A 24,378-nucleotide genomic window follows, 5' to 3' on the forward strand; every position below is an offset into this window, starting at 1 on the left:
GCACCAGGGGGCATGGCGCCTCCAGTGATTTAACTCCTACCTGGAATGTCAGGGGTCAGAAGGTCAGGGACGATCATTTGACCCCCTTGTTACATCAAGTCCATGGTACATTGTGCACGCTCTCGTCTGACAACGCTTGGCTTCCAGATCAGAGACCTGGACCCCTGCGGCCCGAGATCTGTCCAAACAGCTGCGCGGTGATGATGGCTCCTTCATAGCAGTCACCCCCCTAGACCAGGTCACAGACGTTACTGGTGCTGAGGGGAGCCTACAGTTCTATAAATCATATCCGCGCCAGGGAAAGCTGAGTGACAGCCAGTATGGCCGCCTTTTATAGGTCCCACATTGGCTGTCACCCATTTGCCTAGTTTATGCATTCGATAAGCTAGTGTTTAGGGGTCCCTGGTATAGACCGGGCCCCCGAAGCATATGATTTGACGAAGGCGAGGTCGGCATGCACGGCCCGGGGGACTTCTAGCTGTCAGCAGATCTGCCCTGGTGCATTGTAGCCAGCTCTGTGTCATCATAGGCACAATTTTACCCTAAACCTGACTCCCCCGGCCTCGCGCTGGCCGCAGATGAAATATCAGAAGCTGCTGAAATGTCAGCGACGGTAATTGTTTCCTCCCTTCATGTACATCAGGCCGAGCATCAAAGGCCCCTGTGGCAGCGAGGAATTCCCAGGCGGGCGACGCAGGGGTCAGGGTACTGGATTTCACCATGGACCACCTCTTATCTACTGGGGGGCAGCCGCCATATAGAGCAATGATCCTGATCAGTGTGACGGTAAATCTGGATGATTGGACAGTTGTAGAAAAGGATATCAAACTTCCTAGCAAAGTTATGTGAAAAACGGAAAAATCCCTGGTAGAAATCCAAAGCCGATCCTCTGATTTCCATTTCGGTTGTGCATACCGTGGATCCGCACACCGACTTGGCTCCATGCAATGTTGTGCTTGCCGCAGATTTAGCGCCATGCAATGTTGTGCTTGCCGCGGATTTGACGCCATGCAATGTTGTGCTTGCCGCAGATTTAGCGCCATGCAATGTTGTGCTTGCCGCGGATTTGACGCCATGCAATGTTGTGCTTGCCGCGGATCTGCACACGGATTTAGCTCCATTCAGCGGTCTTTTCCACAGCATAAATTGCCACGTTCACTCCTGTGAACCTACCCCGAGACTAGGCTTTCACTGTGTGGATTTGATGCATTTTTAAAGGAACTGTGAAAAAAAAACTCATAAGAAAAAACGCACGAGGATTTTGCTGTCATTTCCGCAGAAGAAATTCCACAGCGAATTGATTGCTAATTTGCAGCGGATTCATCCGATATGTTGCAAAGGACAAAGAGATTTAGTCATTTTGTTCCCACCAGTCTGATGGTTCTCGCCTTCAGGTGCAGCACTGGATTGTCAGAGATTCTGGGTGATGTTCCAAAAAATATCTAGAATATTCCATCACTTTACGATCTGAGGGGCTCCGAGTTCTGGGACCCCCACCAATCCTCAGAATAAAGGGGCCACGTGGCTGTACCCCTGTTTACAGATTTTCCACAATCAGCGCTGCGGCCCCTTCATTTTCGGCATCGTCGAGTGTCCCAGAGGACGGTTCTCTAGCTATCACAAAGTGATGTCTTATCCCAGAGGTAACATAGTAACATAGTACATAAGGCCGAAAAAAGACATCTGTCCATCCAGTTCGGCCTGTCATCCTGCAAGTTGATCCAGAGGAAGGCAAAAAAATAACCCTGTGAGGTAGAAGCCAATTTTCCCCACTTTAGGGGAATAAAAAATTCCTTCCCGACCCCAATCAGGCATCAGAATAACTCCCTGGATCAACGACCCCTCTCTAGTAGCTATAGCCTGTAATATTATTACGCTCCAGAAATACATCCAGGCCCCTCTTGAATTCCTTTATTGTACTCACCATCACCACCTCCTCAGGCAGAGAGTTCCATAGTCTCACTGCTCTTACCGTAAAGAATCCTCTTCTATGTTTGTGTACAAACCTTCTTTCCTCCAGACGCAGAGGATGTCCCCTCGTCACAGTCCTGGGGATAAATAGATGATGGGAGAGATCTCTGTACTGCCCCCTGATATATTTATACATAGTTATTAGATCTCCCCTCAGTCGTCTTTTTTTTAAAGTGAATAACCCTAATGCTGATAATCTTTCAGGGTACTGTAGTTGCCCCATTCCAGTTATTACTTTAGTTGCCCTCCTCTGGACCCTCTCCAGCTCTGCTATGTCTGCCTTGTTTACAGGAGCCCAGAACTGTACACAGTCCTCCATGTGTGGTCTGACTAGTGATGTGTAAAGTGGCAGGACTATGTTCTTATCACCGGCATCTATGCCCCTTCTGATGCAACCCATTATCTTATTGGCCTTGGCAGCAGCTGCCTGACACTGGTTTCTACAGCTTAGTTTGCCGTTTATTAAAATTCCTAGATCCTTTTCCATGTCAGTGTTACCGAGTGTTTTACCATTTAGTATGTACGGGTGACTTGCATTATTCCTTCCCATGTGCATAACCTTACATTTATCAGTGTTAAACCTCATCTGCCACTTATGGAGGTATGCCGTCACTTAATAATAAGATGAGGGCACCTTGGCGTGGACACAGTATTTGCCCCACTGGTGGAAAATAAATCCCCCAAAATGCTAAAGACCAGCACCTATCATTCTCCCCGAGCCCGCGCTTTAGGCTACTTTCACACTCGCGTTTGGTGCGGATCTGTTCAGATAATACAACCGTCTGCATCCGTTCAGAACGGATCCGCTTGTATTATCTGTAACATCGCCAAGACGGATCCGTCTTGAACACCATTGAAAGTCAATGGAGGACGGATCCGTTTTCTATTGTGCCAGATTGTGAAAACGGATCGGTCCCCACTGACTTACATTGTGCGTCAGAACGGATCCGTTTGGCTCAGTTTCGTCAGACGGACAGCAAAACGCTGCAGGCGGCCTCCAGAGCGGAATGGAGACGGAACGGAGGCAAACTGATGCGTTCTGAGCGGATCCTTTTCCATTCAGAATGCATTAGGGAAAAACTGATCCGTTTTGGACCGCGTGTGAGAGCCCTGAACGGATCTCACAAACGGAAAGCCAAAACGCCAGTGTGAAAGTAGACTTAGGTAAATCGTACACCGCACCAGCCCAGCCGGTGACGCATCTGGTCTCCCCAGGGTTGTCCAGGCCACATCCATGTTGTCCATTTCCTCACTCATAGCAAGCACAAAAAAAAAAAAGTCTCATTCAGGTGAGGAAAATTGAGTAGGAGATCATTTAATTGGGCGACTATAATTTTATGCATTTAAAAAATACATAAAACAACATAAAAGGATTAGGAAAAAAAAAATTGCATAAAATAAATTATTAGAACATAAGATAAAAAAAAATTGTGCAAAAATTACATACAATTATTTGCACATAAATAAAAAAAAGTACATAAAATTATTATTACATAAAGTAAAAAAAAAGTTGTTAAAGTTATGGCGGCATGTGGATGTTCTCCTGCTACAAGCTCCGGTACAATGTGATCAGTTTGGTGCAGATCTCTGTGTAAATGGGGTGGCAGCTATGTCGCCAGCCTGTCGTGGCTCCCGGCAGACCCCTCCCCACCTAACAATGGGCACATTCAGACCCCGGCTTGTGTTTTCAGTTATTAAGAAAACAGTCGCCTGTCTCCACTCGTGACTTTAATCTTTTGGAGTCTGTATCACGGATCAGATGCCGACCCCACCCCCACCCCCTTGCCCCCTCGTACCGGGTCTAAGTTCTGTTGTTTGGTGAAAGTTCTGAAAAATGATCCAAAAAGTGTGGAAGGGGAGCTGGGAGCGGGTGCATGTTAACTCCTTCATTGCCAGCTCAGTATTAAAGATTTTATTATATAGAGCCATGCAACGACGGCACAGCTTTTATTTTCTATCATTTGGGTGGGCCGGTCACCGTCTCTTTTAAAGTGGTCTCTGTGATTTTGATATTTTTTTCGCAGGCACACGGTTACACGATTTAATTGTGACCATATTATTTTTGGGTCATGTGTACAATCCAACCAGTGCAAGTCAGCAGGAAATGGGAGACGCTGCTTAATGGAGTTAAAGGGGTATTCCGGTTGGTTAACGTTATTGCACACGAATGTGTGCGCTCCGTGGCCGTATTGCGGATCCGCAATACACTGGCACCGTTCTGTGTGCATTCCGCATCACGGGTCCGCAGATCCGGAGATGCGGAACCTTACGGAAGCACTACGGAGTGCTTCCGTGGGGTTTCGTCCCGTACTTCCGTTCCGCAAAAAGATAGAACATGTCCTATCTTTTTGAGGAACGGCTGGATCGCGGACCCATTAAAGTGAATGGGTCCGCGATCCGCTGTGGCTGCCCCACGGTGGGTGTTTGTGCATTGCGGCCAGCAATTAGCACGTTCGTGTGCAAGAGGCCACACGTTCGTGTGCAACAGGCCTTATCCATAGCATAGGGGATAACTATCAGATCAGTGGGGGGTCCTACTGCAGGGACCCCACTGATCATGAGAATGGGGGCACCGTGCCCCCTGCTGCACCCCTGAAAAGAAACTGAGTATCCGATTGCGCATGCGGGTGGCCGCTCCATTAATTTGTATGGGAGTTCCGGAGATAGTGGAGTGCTGTACTAGGCTATCTCCGGGACTCCCATAGAAATGGATGGAGCGTCCACGCCTATCAGACACAAACCTTAGGGAGAGATACTGCAGCTGCATCCCCCTCCTTCTTTACTGTTTTGCAATAGATGGATTTTATGGTGGCTGAGGAGGTTCATAGATTTATGGACAGGGAAGGGGGGCTGCCAGAGAAGTGATGAAGATCACAATCAAGTCCAATTATTCTGCCTTCCAGATAATATATGGAGTAACCGCCGTGTGCAGCACGGACAGCAGTAGACGGGTCCGGAGTGACTCCATAAGGTCCTGGTCGGTTGTCACAGGTATCTGGAGCCATGCCGACCACACAGCATCCCACAGCTGCTGGAGGGAGATCCATAGAGTGGACACGACCAGCGAGGTGGTCCCACAGATGCCCAGTCTGGGGAATTAGGGGCCAGGGTAGTACTGGCAAGTCTCGGTCATGCTCTTCCAACCAGTGTCTGACATTTCTAGCCGTGTGACATTTCGCATTGTCTTGCTGGAACATCCCATCTGCACCAGGGAGACAATCAGCATGTAGGGGTGTACCTGATCTGCAAGGACGGAGTCATTCCCATATCGGCAGAGTGTGGCTTCTACATAAATGAGTGGCCCAGAGAATGCCAGGAAAACCTGCCCCCACCAGCTTGTGTTCTTCCAGCAATGGCTGCAGGGCGTTCCCTCTCTGATGTTTCTCTGCTGACACGCCAACGTCCATCCGTTCTATGAAGCAGAAAATGTAACATTTATCCACTCACTGTACACTTTCAGCACAGCAGCAGAGAACCGTTCACACTGCGCAGGTTTAGAAATACCGCCATCCCGGGGCATGAAAGCCAATAATATCCCTTTCTGCAACTTTGATAATGTGCCCCTTTTACCCATGACAGCATTGAGGGATATGTGTGCAGCCAGCCTGTCACACACCTTATATACCCACTGAGCCAGCTCACCACACCTTATATACCCACTGAGCCAGCCCACCACACCTTATATACCCACTGAGCCAGCCCACCACACCTTATATACCCACTGAGCCAGCCCACCACACCTTATATACCCACCGAGCCAGCTCAACTCATCTTATATATCCACCAAGTCAGGTCAGCACACCTTTATATACCCACCGAGCCGGCTCACCACATCTTATATACCCACCGAGCCGGCTCACCACATCTTATATACCCACCGAGCCGGCTCACCACATCTTATATACCCACCGAGCCGGCTCACCACATCTTATATACCCACCGAGCCGGCTCACCACATCTTATATACCCACCGAGCCGGCTCACCACATCTTATATACCCACCGAGCCGGCTCACCACATCTTATATACCCACCGAGCCGGCTCACCACATCTTATATACCCACCGAGCCGGCTCACCACATCTTATATACCCACCGAGCCGGCTCACCACATCTTATATACCCACCGAGCCGGCTCACCACATCTTATATACCCACCGAGCCGGCTCACCACATCTTATATACCCACCGAGCCGGCTCACCACATCTTATATACCCACCGAGCCGGCTCACCACATCTTATATACCCACCGAGCCGGCTCACCACATCTTATATACCCACCGAGCCGGCTCACCACATCTTATATACCCACCGAGCCGGCTCACCACACCTTATATACCCACCGAGCCGGCTCACCACACCTTATATACCCACCGAGCCGGCTCACCACACCTTATATACCCACCGAGCCGGCTCACCACACCTTATATACCCACCGAGCCGGCTCACCACACCTTATATACCCACCGAGCCGGCTCACCACACCTTATATACCCACCGAGCCGGCTCACCACACCTTATATACCCACCGAGCCGGCTCACCACACCTTATATACCCACCGAGCCGGCTCACCACACCTTATATACCCACCGAGCCGGCTCACCACACCTTATATACCCACCGAGCCGGCTCACCACACCTTATATACCCACCGAGCCGGCTCACCACACCTTATATACCCACCGAGCCGGCTCACCACACGTGACTACCTTCACGAGCTTCATGCTGTCAAATACAAAAGTAGGAAGTGGTCAGAATAACGGGATTGTGTATTATTTTTCCTTACAAGGTTCCAGCACCCGCTTTAATTTCAGTCATATTTTCTCTATTTTTTGCAAACAAAAAAAAATATCTTACATATATGTTTTCTAATGTCTGTAGTCTGTGAGGGGTTAAGCAGTGTGTCTCATTATCCCAGGTAGATGGAGCGCTGCAGTAAATAAACAGGACTCACACACACAATAACCCAAGGATGTGTCTTTAATTCCTTCCCAAAGCATAAAATCTAATTACATCTCTGGGGTGGAGAGGTCATGGCCCCGCGCCGCGCTCTCCTGGGTAGGAGCGCCGCGCTCTGTGGTTTGGCGTCCTGTCTACTGAGGCTTAATTGCATAAATTCAGTAATGTATAAAATCAGCCGCACATTGATTACAGAATTCTCTCCGCTCATCAATCCACCTCATCTACAGCATCGGCCTCCGAAATAAAAACAAAAATCACCCGAAACTATACACCGTGTCCCCTCCTCCTCTACCGCGCAGCCTTTTCTGAGTTCTATCTGTTTCTGGGAAAACTGGGTGACGACCACCATGGCTGACATTATACGGCTCCCACTGAAGAAAAAAGTGCATTATTATATTACGGGTACACTTGCATTCCCCATAATCTTACATTGCATTGTGGCGTTCCTCTGTTATTCCACCTCGAAATGTCTGAGTACACTGACAGCTGGCTGTTATTAGCTGCAGTCTGACACTGGCCAATCACAGGTGACGGTCATGGGACGCACCACTTTCAATTCACTTGAATGTGTCCGCAATCCGGAAGGAGCGGTGCGAAACAGAGTGCTTCCGCAGGGTTTCTCTCCGTGCGGGCAGATCACGGACCCGTTCAAGTTAAATGGGTCCGGATCAGTCTGCGGAATCCGCGCGGACGTTGCCTGTGCATTGGGGACCGCGCACGCAACGGCCGCGTGCATGAGACCTAATAGACATATTCCTGTCAAGATAGAGTGCTACTGAAAATGGGAGTGCTTGCTCTGGAGGACTTAAAGCAGCCGCAGCTCTCCATGGTAATATCAGCTGATCATTAGGACCCCCCCCCCCACCCCCCCCAAATGAGCTGCTTGTAGTAAGGGGTTTGTCGTAGGTGTACAACCCCTTTTTTTTTTGGGGGGGGGGGGGGTTGGCAAACTCCCCTCCTGGCCAAACCTGCAAAATAGAATCACTTTTAACCACTCCCTGTCCTTGGCTGCCTCCTGCTTTTAAGATCCACTTTGACGCTGCTGCAGCCAATCACTGGTGACCTGCCCCCTTTCTGTCACATGACCAATTGACCTGATGCAGTGAGAGAAAGTCGCCGCTGAGGCCAGTGATTGGCTGCGTTGGCGTCAGAGTGGATCTTGACATTGGGGGGACCCGAGGACAAGGAGCAGGGAGGTGTGCTTCCCTTTTGCAGGTCTGGCTAGGAGAGGGGTTTCCCAAATTCCCTCCCCCCCCCCCCCCCCCTTTCAAAAGTTGGGCAACCCCTTTAAGTGTTAATGCAAACAGACCAGACATGACTCAGACAAGGTCTTCCCTAGAAATCTTCTTGTCTATCGTCCTCCGCTCATCCTCACACAATGCCGCAATCCAGTGAACCGTCACTAAGTCGCATTGATTTCCCGTGTTGCGACTTGCCGAGGAGTCGCCACAATAACTCGAAGAACATTAGAAAATGAAAGAAGAAGAAAAAAAAATGCATAAAGTCAAACCCACTGATAATACAGAAGTATGACACCCAGCATCTGCGCCAGAACGTCTCTAGCAGAGCACAGTCTGTTCGCGCTCCGACCAGGAGGATTATCGTATTTCTAGGCTGGTAATCGTCATGGATGGTTGGGAAGCAATAACAGCTCCTCGGCCGGGTTTCCTGAGCCCTCTGCTTTCAATCAGTGGTGGTTTCTCTGTTTTCAAATTAGTTTTGCTGCTCAAATTAACGTGCACCGTAGTGCACTGCTAATAAAACCGCGCCGACGCCGGTCACATGACACCAAGCTAACGCCATAGGGAATCAGCTGCTTGTCCCTGTATTTCTATGGACTGTGGGAAACCAGTCCTGTATTCAATTGCATTTCAAGGCCATCATGGACTCCGGTATTTGGGAGAGGGAAGCTGATCAGTTCATTGGGTTGTAGTCTTAGGGTCCATTCACACGTCCGTTGTTTCTTTCCTGATCTGTTCCGTTTTTTTGCGGAACAGATCTGGACCAGATCTGGACCCATTCATTTTCAATGGGTCCTGAAAAAAAAATCAGACACGATTTTTTTTCAGGACCCATTGAAAATGAATGGGTACAGATCTGGTCCAGATCTGTTCCGCAAAAAAACGGAACAGATCAGGAAAGAAACAACGGACGTGTGAATGGACCCTTAAAGGGGGTTATCCAGGTTACGCCGCGATCCTGTGTGGCGGCCACTTCCGGGATCATGTGCCGTACATTGGGCACGTGATCGTAGCCTGAGGTTAGAACCGTATCTTTCGCCACGGTGCTAGCAAGATATTCCCACTCACGGCACGTGATCCCGGAAGTGGTGGCGGCGGCACAGGATCGTGGAGCAACCCGGATAACTTTTAAGCTGACATTTCATTAGAAGAAAACTGTTACCCCCAGCAGGACTCCAGCCAAGAATTTGAGCGAGTTTGACAAAGAAGTGTGCACCGTTATGCCTGAAATGTTCTAAATTGCGGACCTGCTTGCCGATTGCTGTGAGATCTGCAGGTGAAACCTCTGGCGATCGGGTCCTATCATAGCGGCCACTGCTGGACAAATGTGGTATTGCATGGCGCCCATTCTAATGAGTAAATGCTGAAATAATAGGTGGTCGAGCTTAGTCCTCCAAAGCAGAGAGATGCTCGATCAGAGGCAACCCCTCTATGATGTCCACATGTCCAGATCAGATTCATTAATATTTATTATTTATTTTATGCACTTTTATCTAGCGGTGACATATTCTGCAGCACTTTACCGACATTGGCATCACGCTGTCCTCAATGGGGCTCACAATCTGAGGTCCCTATCAGTCTGTCTGATCGGAGAACTCAGAAGAAACCCACGCAAACACGGGGAGAACGTACAAACTCTATGCAGATGATGTCCTTGGTCAAATTCAAACCTAGGACCCCAGCGCTGCAAGGTACCAGTGCTAACCACTGAGCCACCGTGCTGCCGTGTCCCTCTGTAACATAGGCATCGCCTGCATTACTAGACCCAAATACCAGGGTGATCTGGAGGGAGGATGGGACCCTGCACAGGAACATAGGGGGTCATTTATTAAGACCAGTATTTTAGACGCCGTTTTTAATACCTCTTTAGCTGGCGGTGGATGCGCCAAATTTATGTAGAGGCTCCGGCCACTGCCTGTCTAAATCTATGCCAGCTCCCTTGCTGGCATAGATTTAGAGTATTTTCTACGCCTAAACCAGGTGTAGTACTGGATCAAAAATGACCCCATCTAGGGATGGGTAGAATTATTAATAAACACTATAAATTCGCCACCCTTGGCGAAAGTTATATTTTAGGTTTTGTTACTTGGGGCCAGTAAGGTGTATAGTGTTTATTAAAATAGGTGTAGAAAATGATAAATGAGATGGGCCTGCCAGCCCGCACCCTTACCCACCCCATTTTTTTAGACCTGTTGTGAGCGGGGAAAAGTCGCAGATTGAGGTGCAAATAGCGACAGATATATGCCAAAAAGTGGCGCATATGTAATAATAAATGGCCCCCATAGTATTTGTGGTGGTGGATTTAAAAAATAAAAATAAAAAAATTCAAATATTTTACTGCATAATCTGGTAATCTTTTAGAAATCCTGTTGTAACGTACGATCTTCGTTAGTATTTTTCCTGTGTGTATTTTATTTTATTTTTTGCTCTGGTTCACACAAACACAAAACAAGTCCTTGTGATCCTCACCTTTCTGCGTTCTCTCTCGACCCCCCCCCCCCCTCCATTTCGGAGCAGGTTTCATTTCCTTGTAATCCTTGAAGTGCTGCTGTCAGCTGGGAGAAGTAGTTTTGGTCGGATATAAGCAGGTCAGGAGAATGGGCCGGGTATTGGCGGTTATCTCTGTGGTCAGCAGCAAATGGCTAACCTTAAGCCGAGGCTCCGGGAGCCTTATCTCCTCCTCATGACTCAGGTCTTCCTCTTTTATGCTATATGATCTATCTCTAGAAATTGGCCAGAAGATCGCTGAATGGAGAGAGCGGGGGCCATTCACTAAATGCTGATTTTCTTGTATCATTATTTTTTTTAGTTTCATTCACCCGTTTCTAAGATTTAGCACAAATGTTAATTCGGCTGTTGACCGACGTGGACGCACGCACCACACAGAGTGTCACGCCTTGCCCTGTGAATGTGCGGAGATCTGCCAGGCTGGCTGCACATGTCTGATTCCTCTCTTTGTTTTGGTTTGAGTTGAGCTGGATCCACCTTCCCTCAGGTGTACTGGGTTGATTGTTAGCGAGGCTATTTATCCCTCCTTCTCCCAGTGGCCTGTGCGGGTTATAGTTCATTCCTATGGGCTTTGGATGTGTTGTGGATTGTCTGCGCCAGCTCAGCTCAAGATAAGTCCTCTGTTTCTTCCCTTGGTGTCTTTTATCTAGGCCTCTAGGGAGACGCTTGCTTCTTAGGCCCCTTTCACACGGGCGAGTGCAATGCGTGAGTTGAACGCATTGCACCCGCACTGAATCCGGACCCATTCATTTCTATGGGGCTGTGCACATGAGCGGTGATTTTCACGCATCACTTGTGCGTTGCGTGAAAATCGCAGCATGCTCTATTTTGTGTGTTTTTCATGCAAGGCAGGCCCCATAGAAGTGAATAGGGCTGCGTGAAAATCGCAAGCAAGTGCGGATGTGGTGCGATTTTCACGCACGGTTGCTAGGAGACGATCAGGATGGGGACCCGATCTTTATTATTTTCCCTTATAACATGGTTATAAGGGAAAATAATAGCATTCTGAATACAGAATGCTTAGTACAATAGGGCTGGAGGGGTTAAAAAAAATAATAATAATTTAACTCACCTTAATCCACTTGTTCGCGCAGCCGGCATCTCTTCTGTCTTCTTCTGTGAGGAATAAGAACTTTGATGACGTCACTACGTTCATCACATGGTCCGTCACATGATCCATCACCATGGTAAAAGATCATGTGATGGACCATGTGATGAGCGCAGTGACGTCATCAAAGGTCCTATTCCTCACAGATGAAGACAGAAGAGATGCCGGTTGCGCGAACAAATGGATTAAGGTGAGTTAAATTATTATTTATTTATTTTTTAACCCCTCCAGCTCTATTGTACTATGCATTCTGTATTCAGAATGCTATTATTTTCCCTTATAACCATGTTATAAGGGAAAATAATACAATCTACACAACCTTGAACCCAAACCTGAACTTCTGTGAAGAAGTTCGGGTCTGGGTACCACATTCAGTTTTTTTTATCACGCGCGTGCAAAACGCATTGCACCCGCGCGATAAAAACTGAACAACGGAACGCAATCGCAGTCAAAACTGACTGCAATTGCGTACCTACTCGCGCGGGTTTGCCGCAATGCACCGGGACCTAATCCGGACACGCTCGTGTGAAAGAGGCCTTACTGTTTGAAGAAGCAGGTCGCCTCTTCCCCTTTCCCTACTGCTCAGGGTTCTCCCAGGGTATACAGACTTAGGCACGAGGGCATGTGTATATCCACCATAAGGGTATGCATATGTGCACAGCAGTATAGGGAAAGCCTTAGGGATGGCTAGTAGGTGACCCTTTTCTCCCTAGCTTTTGGGCCTAGTCTATTGTTCTGCTTGTTTTCCCTGTGTTTGGTTATTTCCCTGCTTACTTACCTTCCGTGACAGAGTGTTTGCAGGCACGAGACCCGATAATGGTATCTGCCCTCATTGACGTAATAAAAAAAAAATTATGATCCTCCCTCATCCCACCCCCAAAATCGATATTTTTTTTATATTTTTTTTTTAATCCTACTGGTTTATCACAGGCCACCTGATAAAGAAGACCCCCTTCCCCCTAAACTGTAAGGCCCTTTTAAAGATTCACACTAACATTCACCCCATTTGCTCCCTCACCTCCGAGTCAGTCTATAACAGGGGTCAGCAACCTCCGGCATTCCAGCTGTTGTGAAACTACAACTCCCAGCATGCTCCATCCACTTCTATGGGAGTTATAGCGAGAATAGCCAAGCATGTGTGCATTGCTGGGAGTCGTAGTTTCACCACAGCTGGAATGCTGGAGGTTTCTGATCCCTGCTTTATGCTATAATTTAGTGTTTGATTTATAAACGAGGAAGCTCAGGATGAACAGAGATGATTTGGGGGATACAGGGGCGCAACACCAATGAGGCCAGGCGAGGTGATCGCCTCAGGCAGCACCAGGTAGGGGCAAGAGGGGGGCAGCGGAAGGGCCATGGGCAGTGAGCACTTTCATTGTGGCAAAGGGGTTGGGTTAATAAATTGGCACGGGGGGGGGGGGGGGGGGACATGCCATTTCAGTTTTAGCCTCAGGCAGCAGAAAGGCTAGGTACACCCCTGGTGGAACAATATTGAACACAATTCCTACATTTTAGAAGGGTCCAGTAACAAAAAGCTGATCACAAAAAGCATCATCCTGCTGAGATCTGCTGCGATCTACATGTAAACCCAGCAGTAAGTGTTCAGTTTTGCTGCAGCGCCACCACTGGAAAGATGAAGTATTGCAGACTGTCCTTTCAAATGAATGAGTTGTCAGTGTAACACAGGACAGGAGAGGTCCTCCAGAGACAGACGCTCTCTTTGTGATGACCACTCTGGATAAGAGATGAGGATCCTGAACATGATGCCCCTTTTTTCGAAAGAGGGTTGTCCAGGATTAGAAAAACATGGTTGCTTTCTTCCAAACACAGTCCACAGATTAGGTCTGGAGGGGGTAGGGCTCTTTTTTGTGTAGAAAGCAGCCATATTTTTCTAATCCTGACAACCCCTTTAATTCAGAATTACTTATTAAGATGTATGAGAATGGGTTTTATAAGCTGGACAACCCCTTTAACCGTAGCTTCCCAAGGCGTTAACATTTTTGTTGTTTCTCCGGACAGGTGCGCAGATCATAGATCTCATGATGCTGGTCATCGACGTAACCAAAGGCATGCAGACCCAGTCTGCGGAGTGTCTGGTCATTGGACAGATTGCTTGCAACAAGATGGTGGTGGTCTTAAACAAAACCGATTTGCTGCCAGAAAACAAGAGGCAAGCTGCTATAGAGAGGATGACTAAGAAGATGCAGAAGACATTAGAGAATACGAAGTAAGTGCTGTTTTGGGGAGATACAAACCCCCTCCAAATGGGTCATATCTTTATATATTTACAGTTTTAGGCTATTAAATATTAGATTGGCTCCTTAGTTATTCCTGTCAATGTCTTGTGGAAGAGGGGAGGAAAAAGCAGGGGCTGTGCAGTCCAGTGAAGCCGTGCGACTCTGTGACTAAATGATAGCTCAGTAGCCACTAAAATATCTGCTGTAACCCACCTACCTCCAGAACTAAGCTATAAAACTAAGAAGCAGTGAGGAGCATTGGCTGACATAGGAAGAATACTCTGCACACAGTGATGGAAAAAGCTCTTGGCTCAACTAAAGTATTTACATTTTCACCGTACTTTTAGCTCACTTCATTATTTGTATCCTTAAAGAACATCTGTGATGGAATGATGCATAGCCAGAGCTAGCAAATATTCTTCAGCCTCTTAAAGTTGCAATACACATAAGAAGAAAGTAGTCCAAACCTGCTGATTTTGGCAGGATGGGATGGCTATCTAATGGATTTCCTGACTCTCTACTGACGACAGATGTTGGGTGGGGAAAAAGGATTGGCATGTTGGGGTTTATCATGCTCAATCCTTTGTGGGAGATCAGCTGCTTATGGTCAGGAGGGGCACAGGATGAGGAAGGTCTGGACAGGCATAGGAGGAGGAGGAGGAGGAGTCTGGAGGGGCACAGGATGAGGAGCGTGGAGGGGGCACAGGAAAAGGAGGAGGAGCCTGGAGGGGGCACAGGAAGAGGATGAGGAGCCTGGAGGGGTCACAGGAAGAGGATGAGGAGCCTGGAGGGGTCACAGGAAGAGGATGAGGAGCCTGGAGGGGTCACAGGAAGAGGATGAGGAGCCTGGAGGGGGTCACAGGAAGAGGATGAGGAGCCTGGAGGGGTCACAGGAAGAGGATGAGGAGCCTGGAGGGGTCACAGGAAGAGGATGAGGAGCCTGGAGGGGGCACAGGAAGAGGATGAGGAGCGTGGAGGGGCACAGGAAGAGGATGAGGAGTGTGGAGGGGCACAGGAAGAGGATGAGGAGCACAAGAAGAGGGTGAGGAGCCTGGTGGTGCACAGGAGGGAGGAGGAGGAAGAATAATCTGGAGGTTTACAGGAGGAGGAGGAGTCTGAGGGGCACAGGATGAGGAGCCTGGAGGGGGCACAGGAAGAGGATGAGGAGCCTGGAGGGGGCACAGGAAGAGGATGAGGAGCCTGGAGGGGGCACAGGAAGAGGATGAGGAGCCTGGAGGGGGCACAGGAAGAGGATGAGGAGCCTGGAGGGGGCACAGGAGGGAGGAGGAGGAAGAATAATCTGGAGGTTTACAGGAGGAGGAGGAGTCTGAGGGGCACAGGATGAGGAGGCTCTGGACGGGCATAGGAGGAGAAGGAATAGCCTTTAGGGGCACTGGAGGCGGGAGGAGCCTGTAGGGGAGGAGGAAGAGCCAGGAGGGGCATAGGAGGAGGAAGAATCTGGAGGGTTACAGGATGAGGAGGGTCTGGACAGGCATAGGAGGAGAAAGAAGAATCTGGAGAGGTACAGGAGAAGAAGGAAGCAGCGATGGACTGGCCATCGGGAGTACCGGGAGAATCCCGGTGGGCCGATCGAATTATGGGCCGGCCAGGGCCGCCAGGCATCAGGGGGGTAAAGCTCCAGTAACAGCAGGCAGTGTGGGGGCGGCGCTCACTCACTGACGTCACACGCCTGCTCCTCCCACTAGGCGGCGCAGGCGCGTGACGTCAGTGAGTGAGCGCTGCCGCCCGCACTTGTTACTGGAGGCTGGAGGCGGGAGCTGAATATGTAAGGTAGTAAGACTCTTTACTAAAGAGATGAGCGCTGTGCCCCCACGTGTAGTAGAATACCTACCTGGAGCCAGTGCCAGACTGTGCACAGAAAGGGCACTTTGTCACTGTGGACAAAGTATGGCACTTTCTGTGCACAGATTGGCTCTAGGTGGGTACAGTGTGGCACTGCAGTCACTAAGGGCACTATTTATCTGGGCATAGTAGGGCACTATCTGCCCACATAGTCAACATATGGCGCTCTGGGCACTGCCATATAATAGTGTGGGTACGGTACGGCGATATTTGGTTCTATGTGGGCACTGTATGATTGTGGGCAGATAGTGCCATACTATCCACAGATAAATGGCGCATTTAGTGCCTGTCGTGCCCACATAGTGCCATATAGAACCCATACTCGGAAAGCGCCATACTTGTGTAGACAGAGTATAATTATAGGCAAAGTATGGCACTTTCTGCCCACGTTTTAGCTCTAGGTAGGTATGATATGGCACTTTGTGGGCACTGTAGACACTAAATACACAACTTATCTGAGCATAGTATGCCCAGGTCTTCCCACGGTCATACAGTGCTCAGATAGCGCCATGTTATGCACAGATAAATGGTGTATTTCTTGCTTATGGTGCCATACAGTACCTACCTAAAGTGAAAACCTACAGTACTTTGGCCACAGTCATACAGTGCCGACATAGAGCCAAAGTATGGCACTTTCTATGCACCTAGGTAGGTACTATATGGGTACAAATGCGCTATTTTTCTGTGAATAGGAGGGCACTATCGTGCTCTATGTGGGCACTGTATCACTATTAGGGCAGATAGTGCCATAGAGACAAAATGTCTCCCAGCACATTATACATGGCTCGTCATCATGGTTACGACCTCCCTGTAATCCAGCATTGGTGGTCGAAAAAAGCACCAAACTATGTGCACTCCCACAATCCCGGCTACTCCTATAGTGTGCAAGCATGACCACCGCTGCTGGATTACAGGGTGGTCAAAACCATGGAAACGAGCAGTGCATAATGTGATGGAAAAATGACTCCCGCCAGCAAAGGAAGCAATATGGACAATCACAATACATTAGTTTTTTTTTGAGTGTGTTTGGGAAAAATAAAGTGGGCCGGTCTGGCTGAAGTCCAGGGCCACTTTATTGTCCCAGTCCATCCCTGGAAGGAAGAGCCTGAAGGAACAGAGAAGGAGAGGTCTGGAGGAGAACAGGAGGCGGAGGAAGATTCTGAGGCACACAGGAGGTGAAGGAGGAGTCTAACTGTCTATCAAAATATCTTATGGTTAAGCATTCATGTAGCCAATTCCACCGTTTGATTGCATAGATGGAGATAATGATCTGTCAGATACCGATCAATTAAATTGAGTTTTAAATTTCCAGCCTGCCTAATGAACTCTAAACAAGGTGAAGATTTTGGGAGAGAGTTTGTTGGAGGATGCTTCAAAGTCCAACAATCTATACACAAGAGTCATTATAGGTAACAGTATTTTTGGATTGCCTCGCCCAATAATTATCGAGGGTGGAAAAATGATGATTGATCTGCTGGTCAACAAAGAGCAGATGGGGCAGCCAGGTATGCCGACCTATGGCACAGTGCACTGTAACTCTTAGTCACTTCCAAAAGGACTGTCTAGAAACCTGTTCACGGGCTGAGAGTCTGGAATACCAGGGACTATCGGCAGAATATGAAGGATCTCAGGAACCGTGCTTAGCGCTAGTCGTGCTCTCCTAAGTCTATAGACCGCTTTATTATTATTTCGTTAAAATGAATACACCTGTTTCAACATTTGTTCCTGTTCCACGCAATGTTCATTTTTCTGGTGTTTGGATTAAGTGTAATTGAATTTCCCCGAGCTTTGTTGTTAATCTCTTTGACTCTCAGTACGAATGTTCCCAATCAGAGCCGCGGGCAAGCGGATTACAGTCATTGGAAGTCACTGTTGTTGGCTCTCTGTAAAATTCAATATGTATCATAGAGGCTGAAGCCCGGTGAGATTCTTCAGTAATCCATCTATGTTCTGCTTCTTCTGGAGCACTGGAGACCTGACCTCTTACCCCAGGGGAGGAGGAACAAGGAGCCACAACTCCAATCTCTCCTCGAAAGCAAATATTTGTTTCGATAGCAGATAATTTAACCTGGATACAGAAACTTAAAAAGTGTGAACATAAACCATAAACTTCTATCTGTCACCAGACACCTCTCTTCTGTTTAGGGCATTTGTTGGATACTTAAATAATTGGGAGCCACAGCCACTTTGGACCTCCGCCCCAAAAGTCTCTCGTTTGGGTGGTTTAGATAGGCAGCACTCTACAGTTGGCTGAGAGGGACCACACCAACCATCTGCATTTTACAAAAAAACATGCAATGATGTCGGTCTTGGGGTTCCTATATTTCATAATTACTGTAATACTCCCCCCAATGTAAAAGAATACACCGACGAGCAAAAGAGTAACAATGTTGTGAACTTTTGACTTTCAGGCTCCATATCTCACCATCTGCTACAGCTTTGAACGTGAGACTACCATCATTTTATAGACCAGGCATGCTCAACCTGCGGCCCTCCAGCTGTTGTAAAACTACAACTCCCACAATGCCCTGCTGTAGGCTGATACCTGTAGGCTGTTCGGGCATGCTGGGAGTTGTAGTTTTGCAGGTTGAGCATGCCTGTCATAGACCATCATCTTGGCTATCTTTTTCTTCTACAAATTACAACCTGTTCTCACATTCCCTAATAGCTCAGTGTGTGATTAGGTTGATTTCCAAGCGAAAGGTCACTGGTTTGAATCCAGGAGCAGCCATGAAGAAGATTTCCCAAGAAAAGAGAAATGCCGTCATCCAGCTCATCGATAACGGTATCTCGGCCAAGAAAATTGCTAAACTGCATCCAGTGATCGCCATGACAGGTGGAAAATACGAAATGAACTCCATCCATTCCAAAGCCAAGAGGTGGACGTCCAGGCAAAATATTGGAGTCAACAAGTCGGCTCATTACAAGGTCAATCAGTTCTGGCGCGACAAACACGGCAGTGGTGGTGGTGGATCGTATGCTTCGTAATAGTGAGATCACAAGACGTCCATGCGAGCAAAGCGCATTACACAAGTCTGGAATGGTGGTCTGAAAAGAGGTGAAGAACCCTAGACTTCAATATCGTCATAAGAAGCGTCGGCTCGAGTTTGCAAAAAAATATTAACAGTGGGCAGTAGAAGATTGGAAACGGGTGATTTGGAGCGATGAGAAAAAAAGTCAATAGACTGGGCTCTGATGGGTGCAATAAGTCTGGAAGAAACCAGGGAAAAAGGGGCTAACTGATAGAGAAATGGAGATAACTGTCAAGTTCGGTGGTGGAAGTGGATGATATGAGGTTGTTTTACAGCCAAAGGTGTTGGATACTTGACCAGGATCGATAGTGGTCTCAATGCTGAGCTATATGTGAGTATCCTACAAGGTGAGTTACTTCATACACTCGAGTACTATGGGTATGAAAAGGACCACATAGTGTTCCAGCAAGTCCAATTTAAGTATGAGATAGCCAAGATGATTGTCTATAAAATGATGGTAGTATCACCTTCAAAGCTGTAGTGGATGGTGAGACATGGAGCCTGAAAGTCAAATGTTCAAAACATTGTTACCCTTTTGCTCCTCGGTGTATAAATACTATAATACTGCCTCCTATGTACTAGAATATAACTACTATAATACTGCCTCCTATGTACAAGAATATAACTACTATAATACTGCTCCTATGTACAAGAATATAACTACTATAATACTGCCTCCTATGTACAAGAATATATCTACTATAATACTGCTCCTATGTACTAGAATATAACTACTATAATACTGCCTCCTATGTACAAGAATATAACTACTATAATACTGCTCCTATGTACTAGAATATAACTACTATAATACTGCCTACTATGTACTAGAATATAACTACTATAATACTGCCTCCTATGTACTAGAATATAACTACTATAATACTGCCTACTACAGTCAGGTCCATAAATATTGGGACATGGACACAATTCTAACATTTTTGGCTCTATACACCACGATAATGGATTTGAAATTAAACAAACTAGATGTGCTTTACCTGCAGACTGTCAGCTTTAATTTGAGGTTATTTACATCCGAATCAGGTGAACGGTGCAGGAATTACAACAGTTTGCATCTGTGCCTCCCACTTGTTAAGGAACCAAAAGTAATGGGACAATTGGCCTTTCGGCTGTTCCATGGCCAGGTGTGTGTTATTCCCTCATTATCCCAATTACAATGAGCAGATAAAAGGTCCAGAGGTCATTTCCAGTCTGCTATCTGTATTTGGAATCTGTTGCTGTCAACTCTCAAGATGAGATCCAAAGAGCTGTCACTATCAGTGAAGCAAGCCATCATTAGGCTGAAAAAACACAACAAACCCATCAGAGAGATGGCAAAAACATTAGGCGCGGCCAAAACAACTGTTTGGAACATTCTTAAAAAGAAGGAACGCACCGGTGAGCTCAGCAACACCAAAATACCCAGAAGACCATGGAAAACAACTGTGGTGGATGACCGAAGAATTATTTCCCTGGTGAAGAAAACGCCCTTCACAACAGTTGGCCAGATCAAGAACACTCTCCAGGAGGTAGGTGTATGTGTGTCAAAGTCAACAATCAGGAGAAGACTTCACCAGAGTGAATACAGAGGGTTCACCACAAGATGGAAACCATTGGTGAGCCTCAAAAACAGGAAGGCCAGATTAGAGTTTGCCAAACGACATCTAAAAAAGCCTTCACAGTTCTGGAACAACATCCTATGGACAGATGAGACCAAGATCAACTTGTACCAGAGTGATGAGAAGAGAAGAGTATGGAGAAGGAAAGGAACTGCTCATGATCCTAAGCATACCACCTCATCAGTGAAGCATGGTGGTGGTAGTGTCATGGCGTGCGCATGTATGGCTGCCAATGGAACTGGTCCTCTTGTATTTATTGATGATGTGACTGCTGACAAAAGCAGCAGGATGAATTCTGAAGTGTTTCGGGCAATATCATCTGCTCATATTCAGCCAAATGCTTCAGAACTCATTGGACGGCGCTTCACAGTGCAGATGGACAATGACCCAAAGCATACTGCAAAAGCAACCAAAGAGTTTTTTAAGGGAAAGAAGTGGAATGTTATGCAATGGCCGATTCAATCACCGGACCTGAATCCAATTGAGCATTTCACTTGCTGAAGACAAAACTGAAGGGAAAATGCCCCAAGAACAAGCAGGAGCTGAAGACAGTTGCAGTAGAGGCCTGGCAGAGCATCACCAGGGATGAAACCCAGCGTCTGGTGATGTCTATGCGTTCCAGACTTCAGGCTGTAATTGGCTGCAAAGGATTTGCAACCAAGTATTAAAAAGTGAAAGTTTGATTTATAATTATTATTATGTCCCATTACTTTTGGTCCCTTAACAAGTGGGAGGCACATATGCAAACTGTTGTAATTCCTGCACCGTTCACCTGATTTGGATGTAAATACCCTCAAATTAAAACTGACAGTCTGCAGGTAAAGCACATCTTGTTCGTTTCATTTCAAATCCATTGTGGTGGTGTATAGAGCCAAAAATGTTAGAATTGTGTCTATGTCCCAATATTTGTGGACCTGACTGTATGTACAAGAATATAACTACTATAATACTGCCTCCTATGTACAAGAATATAACTACTATAATACTGCCTCCTATGTACAAGAATATAACTACTATAATACTGCTCCTATGTACAAGGATATAACTACTATAATACTGCCTCCTATGTACAAGAATATAACTACTATAATACTGCCTCCTATGTACAAGAATAACTACTATAATACTGCTCCTATGTACAAGAATATAACTACTATAATACTGCTCCTATGTACAAGAATATAACTACTATAATACTGCCTCCTATGTACAAGAATATAACTACTATAATACTGCTCCTATGTACAAGAATATAACTACTATAATACTGCTCCTATGTACAAGAATATAACTACTATAATACTGCTCCTATGTACAAGAATATAGCTACTATAATACTGCTCCTATGTACAAGATATAACTACTATAATACTGCCTCCTATGTACAAGAATATAACTACTATAATACTGCTCCTATGTACAAGAATATAACTACTATAATACTGCTCCTATGTACAAGAATATAACTACTATAATACTGCTCCTATGTACAAGAATATAACTACTATAATACTGCCTCCTATGTACAAGAATATAACTACTATAATACTGCCTCCTATGTACAAGAATATAACTACTATAATACTCCCTCTATGTACAAGAATATAACTACTATAATACTGCTCCTATGTACAAGAATATGACTACTATAATACTGCTCCTATGTACAAGAATATAACTACTATAATACTGCTCCTATGTACAAGAATATAACTACTATAATAATGCCCCTACTGCCTATGTTCAAGAATGTAATATAATACTGCTGCAGTATATTAAAACATTCACTTATTACCTTTTTTAAAGCTTTATTTGTCTGCTCTATTTAACAATAACACGAATATTGTTGCAATAAGTGTTTACAATTGGCTTCTACCCTAAAGTATAATACAAATCATTGTTCTGCTGAAAATGTCTGTCTGGGTTTTACTTAAAAAATAAAAAAATAAAATCTCAGGACTCTGGACACCGTCCTCCATGCTTTACACCAACGTGTCATATTCATATGTAGAAAACTACACATGGAGTCAATAAGATTCTAATATCTAAAAACAATATGACTTGAGGGGATTTGTGTCTCCTCCTCCTTCTGGGCCCTTGATTTACTGTTGGTCCCATCATTAACCCCTGTCCTGCTGGCTAGTCTTTAGATTCTCATTGCTGTTTTCTTTGACCTTGAACCCTAGGACAAGAACTATAAGTTTAGTTTACGTTGTGCCTGGTTTTTCTTTTTCTTCATTTTTTTTTTTTTGTTTCCGAGCTTTAAATCTTTATGCAGATTTGTACAGATGGACACTGTGTATCAGGACAGGAGTTTATATCCTCTGTAATTCTTGTTTTACCTCTATAGATTTCATGGTTGTCCTATTATCTCTGTGGCTGCAAAACCAGGAGGACCTGAGGCGCCGGAATCGGAAACTGCTCAGGGAATCTCGGAATTAATGGAGGTGTGTATTGGGTGATTACAATTCACATGCATGTGAAGAAGTGTTAAAGAAGTTGTCACTAGAGGGAGCTCACGAACTTACTGCGTACTGTTTATGTAATAGCACAGTATTCAGAACATTCCGACACTCCCCCTGGTGGTGGCTGCCTGTCGCCAAATGGGAGCAGGAAGCATCATGGCTGCTTCCTGCTCTGTATACATGGCTCTTATCCCACACTGTGTAGACCAGGCATCCTCAAACTGCGGCCCTCCAGCTGTTGCAAAACTACAACTCCCAGCATGCCCGAACAGCCTACAGGTATCAGCCTACGGCAGGGCATTGTGGGAGTTGTAGTTTTACAACAGCTGGAGGGCCGCAGTTTGAGGATGCCTGGTGTAGACGGTGATCAGCAGGGCAGGGACCTTACCACGCAGACTCCTCGGAAAACCTTAGTAGCAGTCTGCTCGCAATTCCGGACCGTAGCGTACAAAATTAAAATAAAAAAAAAGCAGCGGTTCTGGTCATGGGATACATGGGCGATTTTGATATGGCCAGAATCCAACATGTGAACATACCCTAACTAAACAGCGACATGTGAATGAGCTCCCATGATCCCGGCCTTCTCAGTGTCTGACTTGTTATATCGGGGGACAACTTTTTGGAACTGCGTTGCTTTGGACCACAAAATAGAGACGCAGCTACATTATTAATGAATTTTTCATCACCACGGAAATAGTTTGAGCCTCACAGACCCCAAAATAAAATATGGCAACTATAAAATATATATATATATATATATATATATATATATATATATATATATATATATATATATATATGTGTGTAAATAAATAAATAAAATGAAACATTTTTGCAACATTGAAGGACCTTGTGTGTCAATTAGGACAAATGAAATAAAACATCTAGTAATTATTGAACATTATGTTAGGAGCAGTAGTCGTACTGGAATTCCTACGCATAGTCTTGCCAAGACGATTGCCTACTGCTCCTGGCGACACTGTATTTACTGCTCTTTCAATGAACCTTTTGTGTTTTTCTTTTTTCTTCTTTTTTCTACCCCCTCCCCCCCCTTCCCTGTCGACGTCCAGCTCTTGAAGTCTCAGGCCTACTTGCCTCGTAGGGATCCCTCGGGGCCTTTCCTCATGGCTGTTGACCACTGTTTCTCCATCAAGGGTCAGGGCACGGTGATGACAGGCACCGTCCTCTCTGGATCCGTCAGTCTCAATGACAACGTGGAGATCCCAGCTTTAAAGGTAAGGAATCATCCGCCACTAGTGGGCAGCATTGCTCCGGCTGTACGGTTATATGCAGATCACATGCTGATACAAAGTATACCATTGGTGGCGTTTTAAAGACATTGCAATAAATAGTCATTTACAAAAAGTTTAA

The 24,378-nt window shown here is 46.3% G+C and overlaps 1 protein-coding gene across 1 annotated transcript in view; it reads left to right on the plus strand.

Moving 5' to 3' along the window:
• EEFSEC (eukaryotic elongation factor, selenocysteine-tRNA specific) overlaps positions 1 to 24,378 on the plus strand; it is a 135,203-nt gene that overhangs the window by 16,650 nt on the left and 94,175 nt on the right. Inside the window, exons 2-4 of the mRNA XM_040407403.1 lie at positions 13,811 to 14,018; positions 22,893 to 22,989; positions 24,078 to 24,242. Coding sequence (XP_040263337.1) covers positions 13,811 to 14,018; positions 22,893 to 22,989; positions 24,078 to 24,242 — 470 coding nt within the window. The remainder of the gene's footprint in view (positions 1 to 13,810; positions 14,019 to 22,892; positions 22,990 to 24,077; positions 24,243 to 24,378) is intronic.

The sequence above is a fragment of the Bufo bufo genome, chromosome 9 (genome assembly GCF_905171765.1).
Source record: "Bufo bufo chromosome 9, aBufBuf1.1, whole genome shotgun sequence".
In the NCBI taxonomy this organism is placed as follows: Eukaryota; Metazoa; Chordata; class Amphibia; order Anura; family Bufonidae; genus Bufo; species Bufo bufo.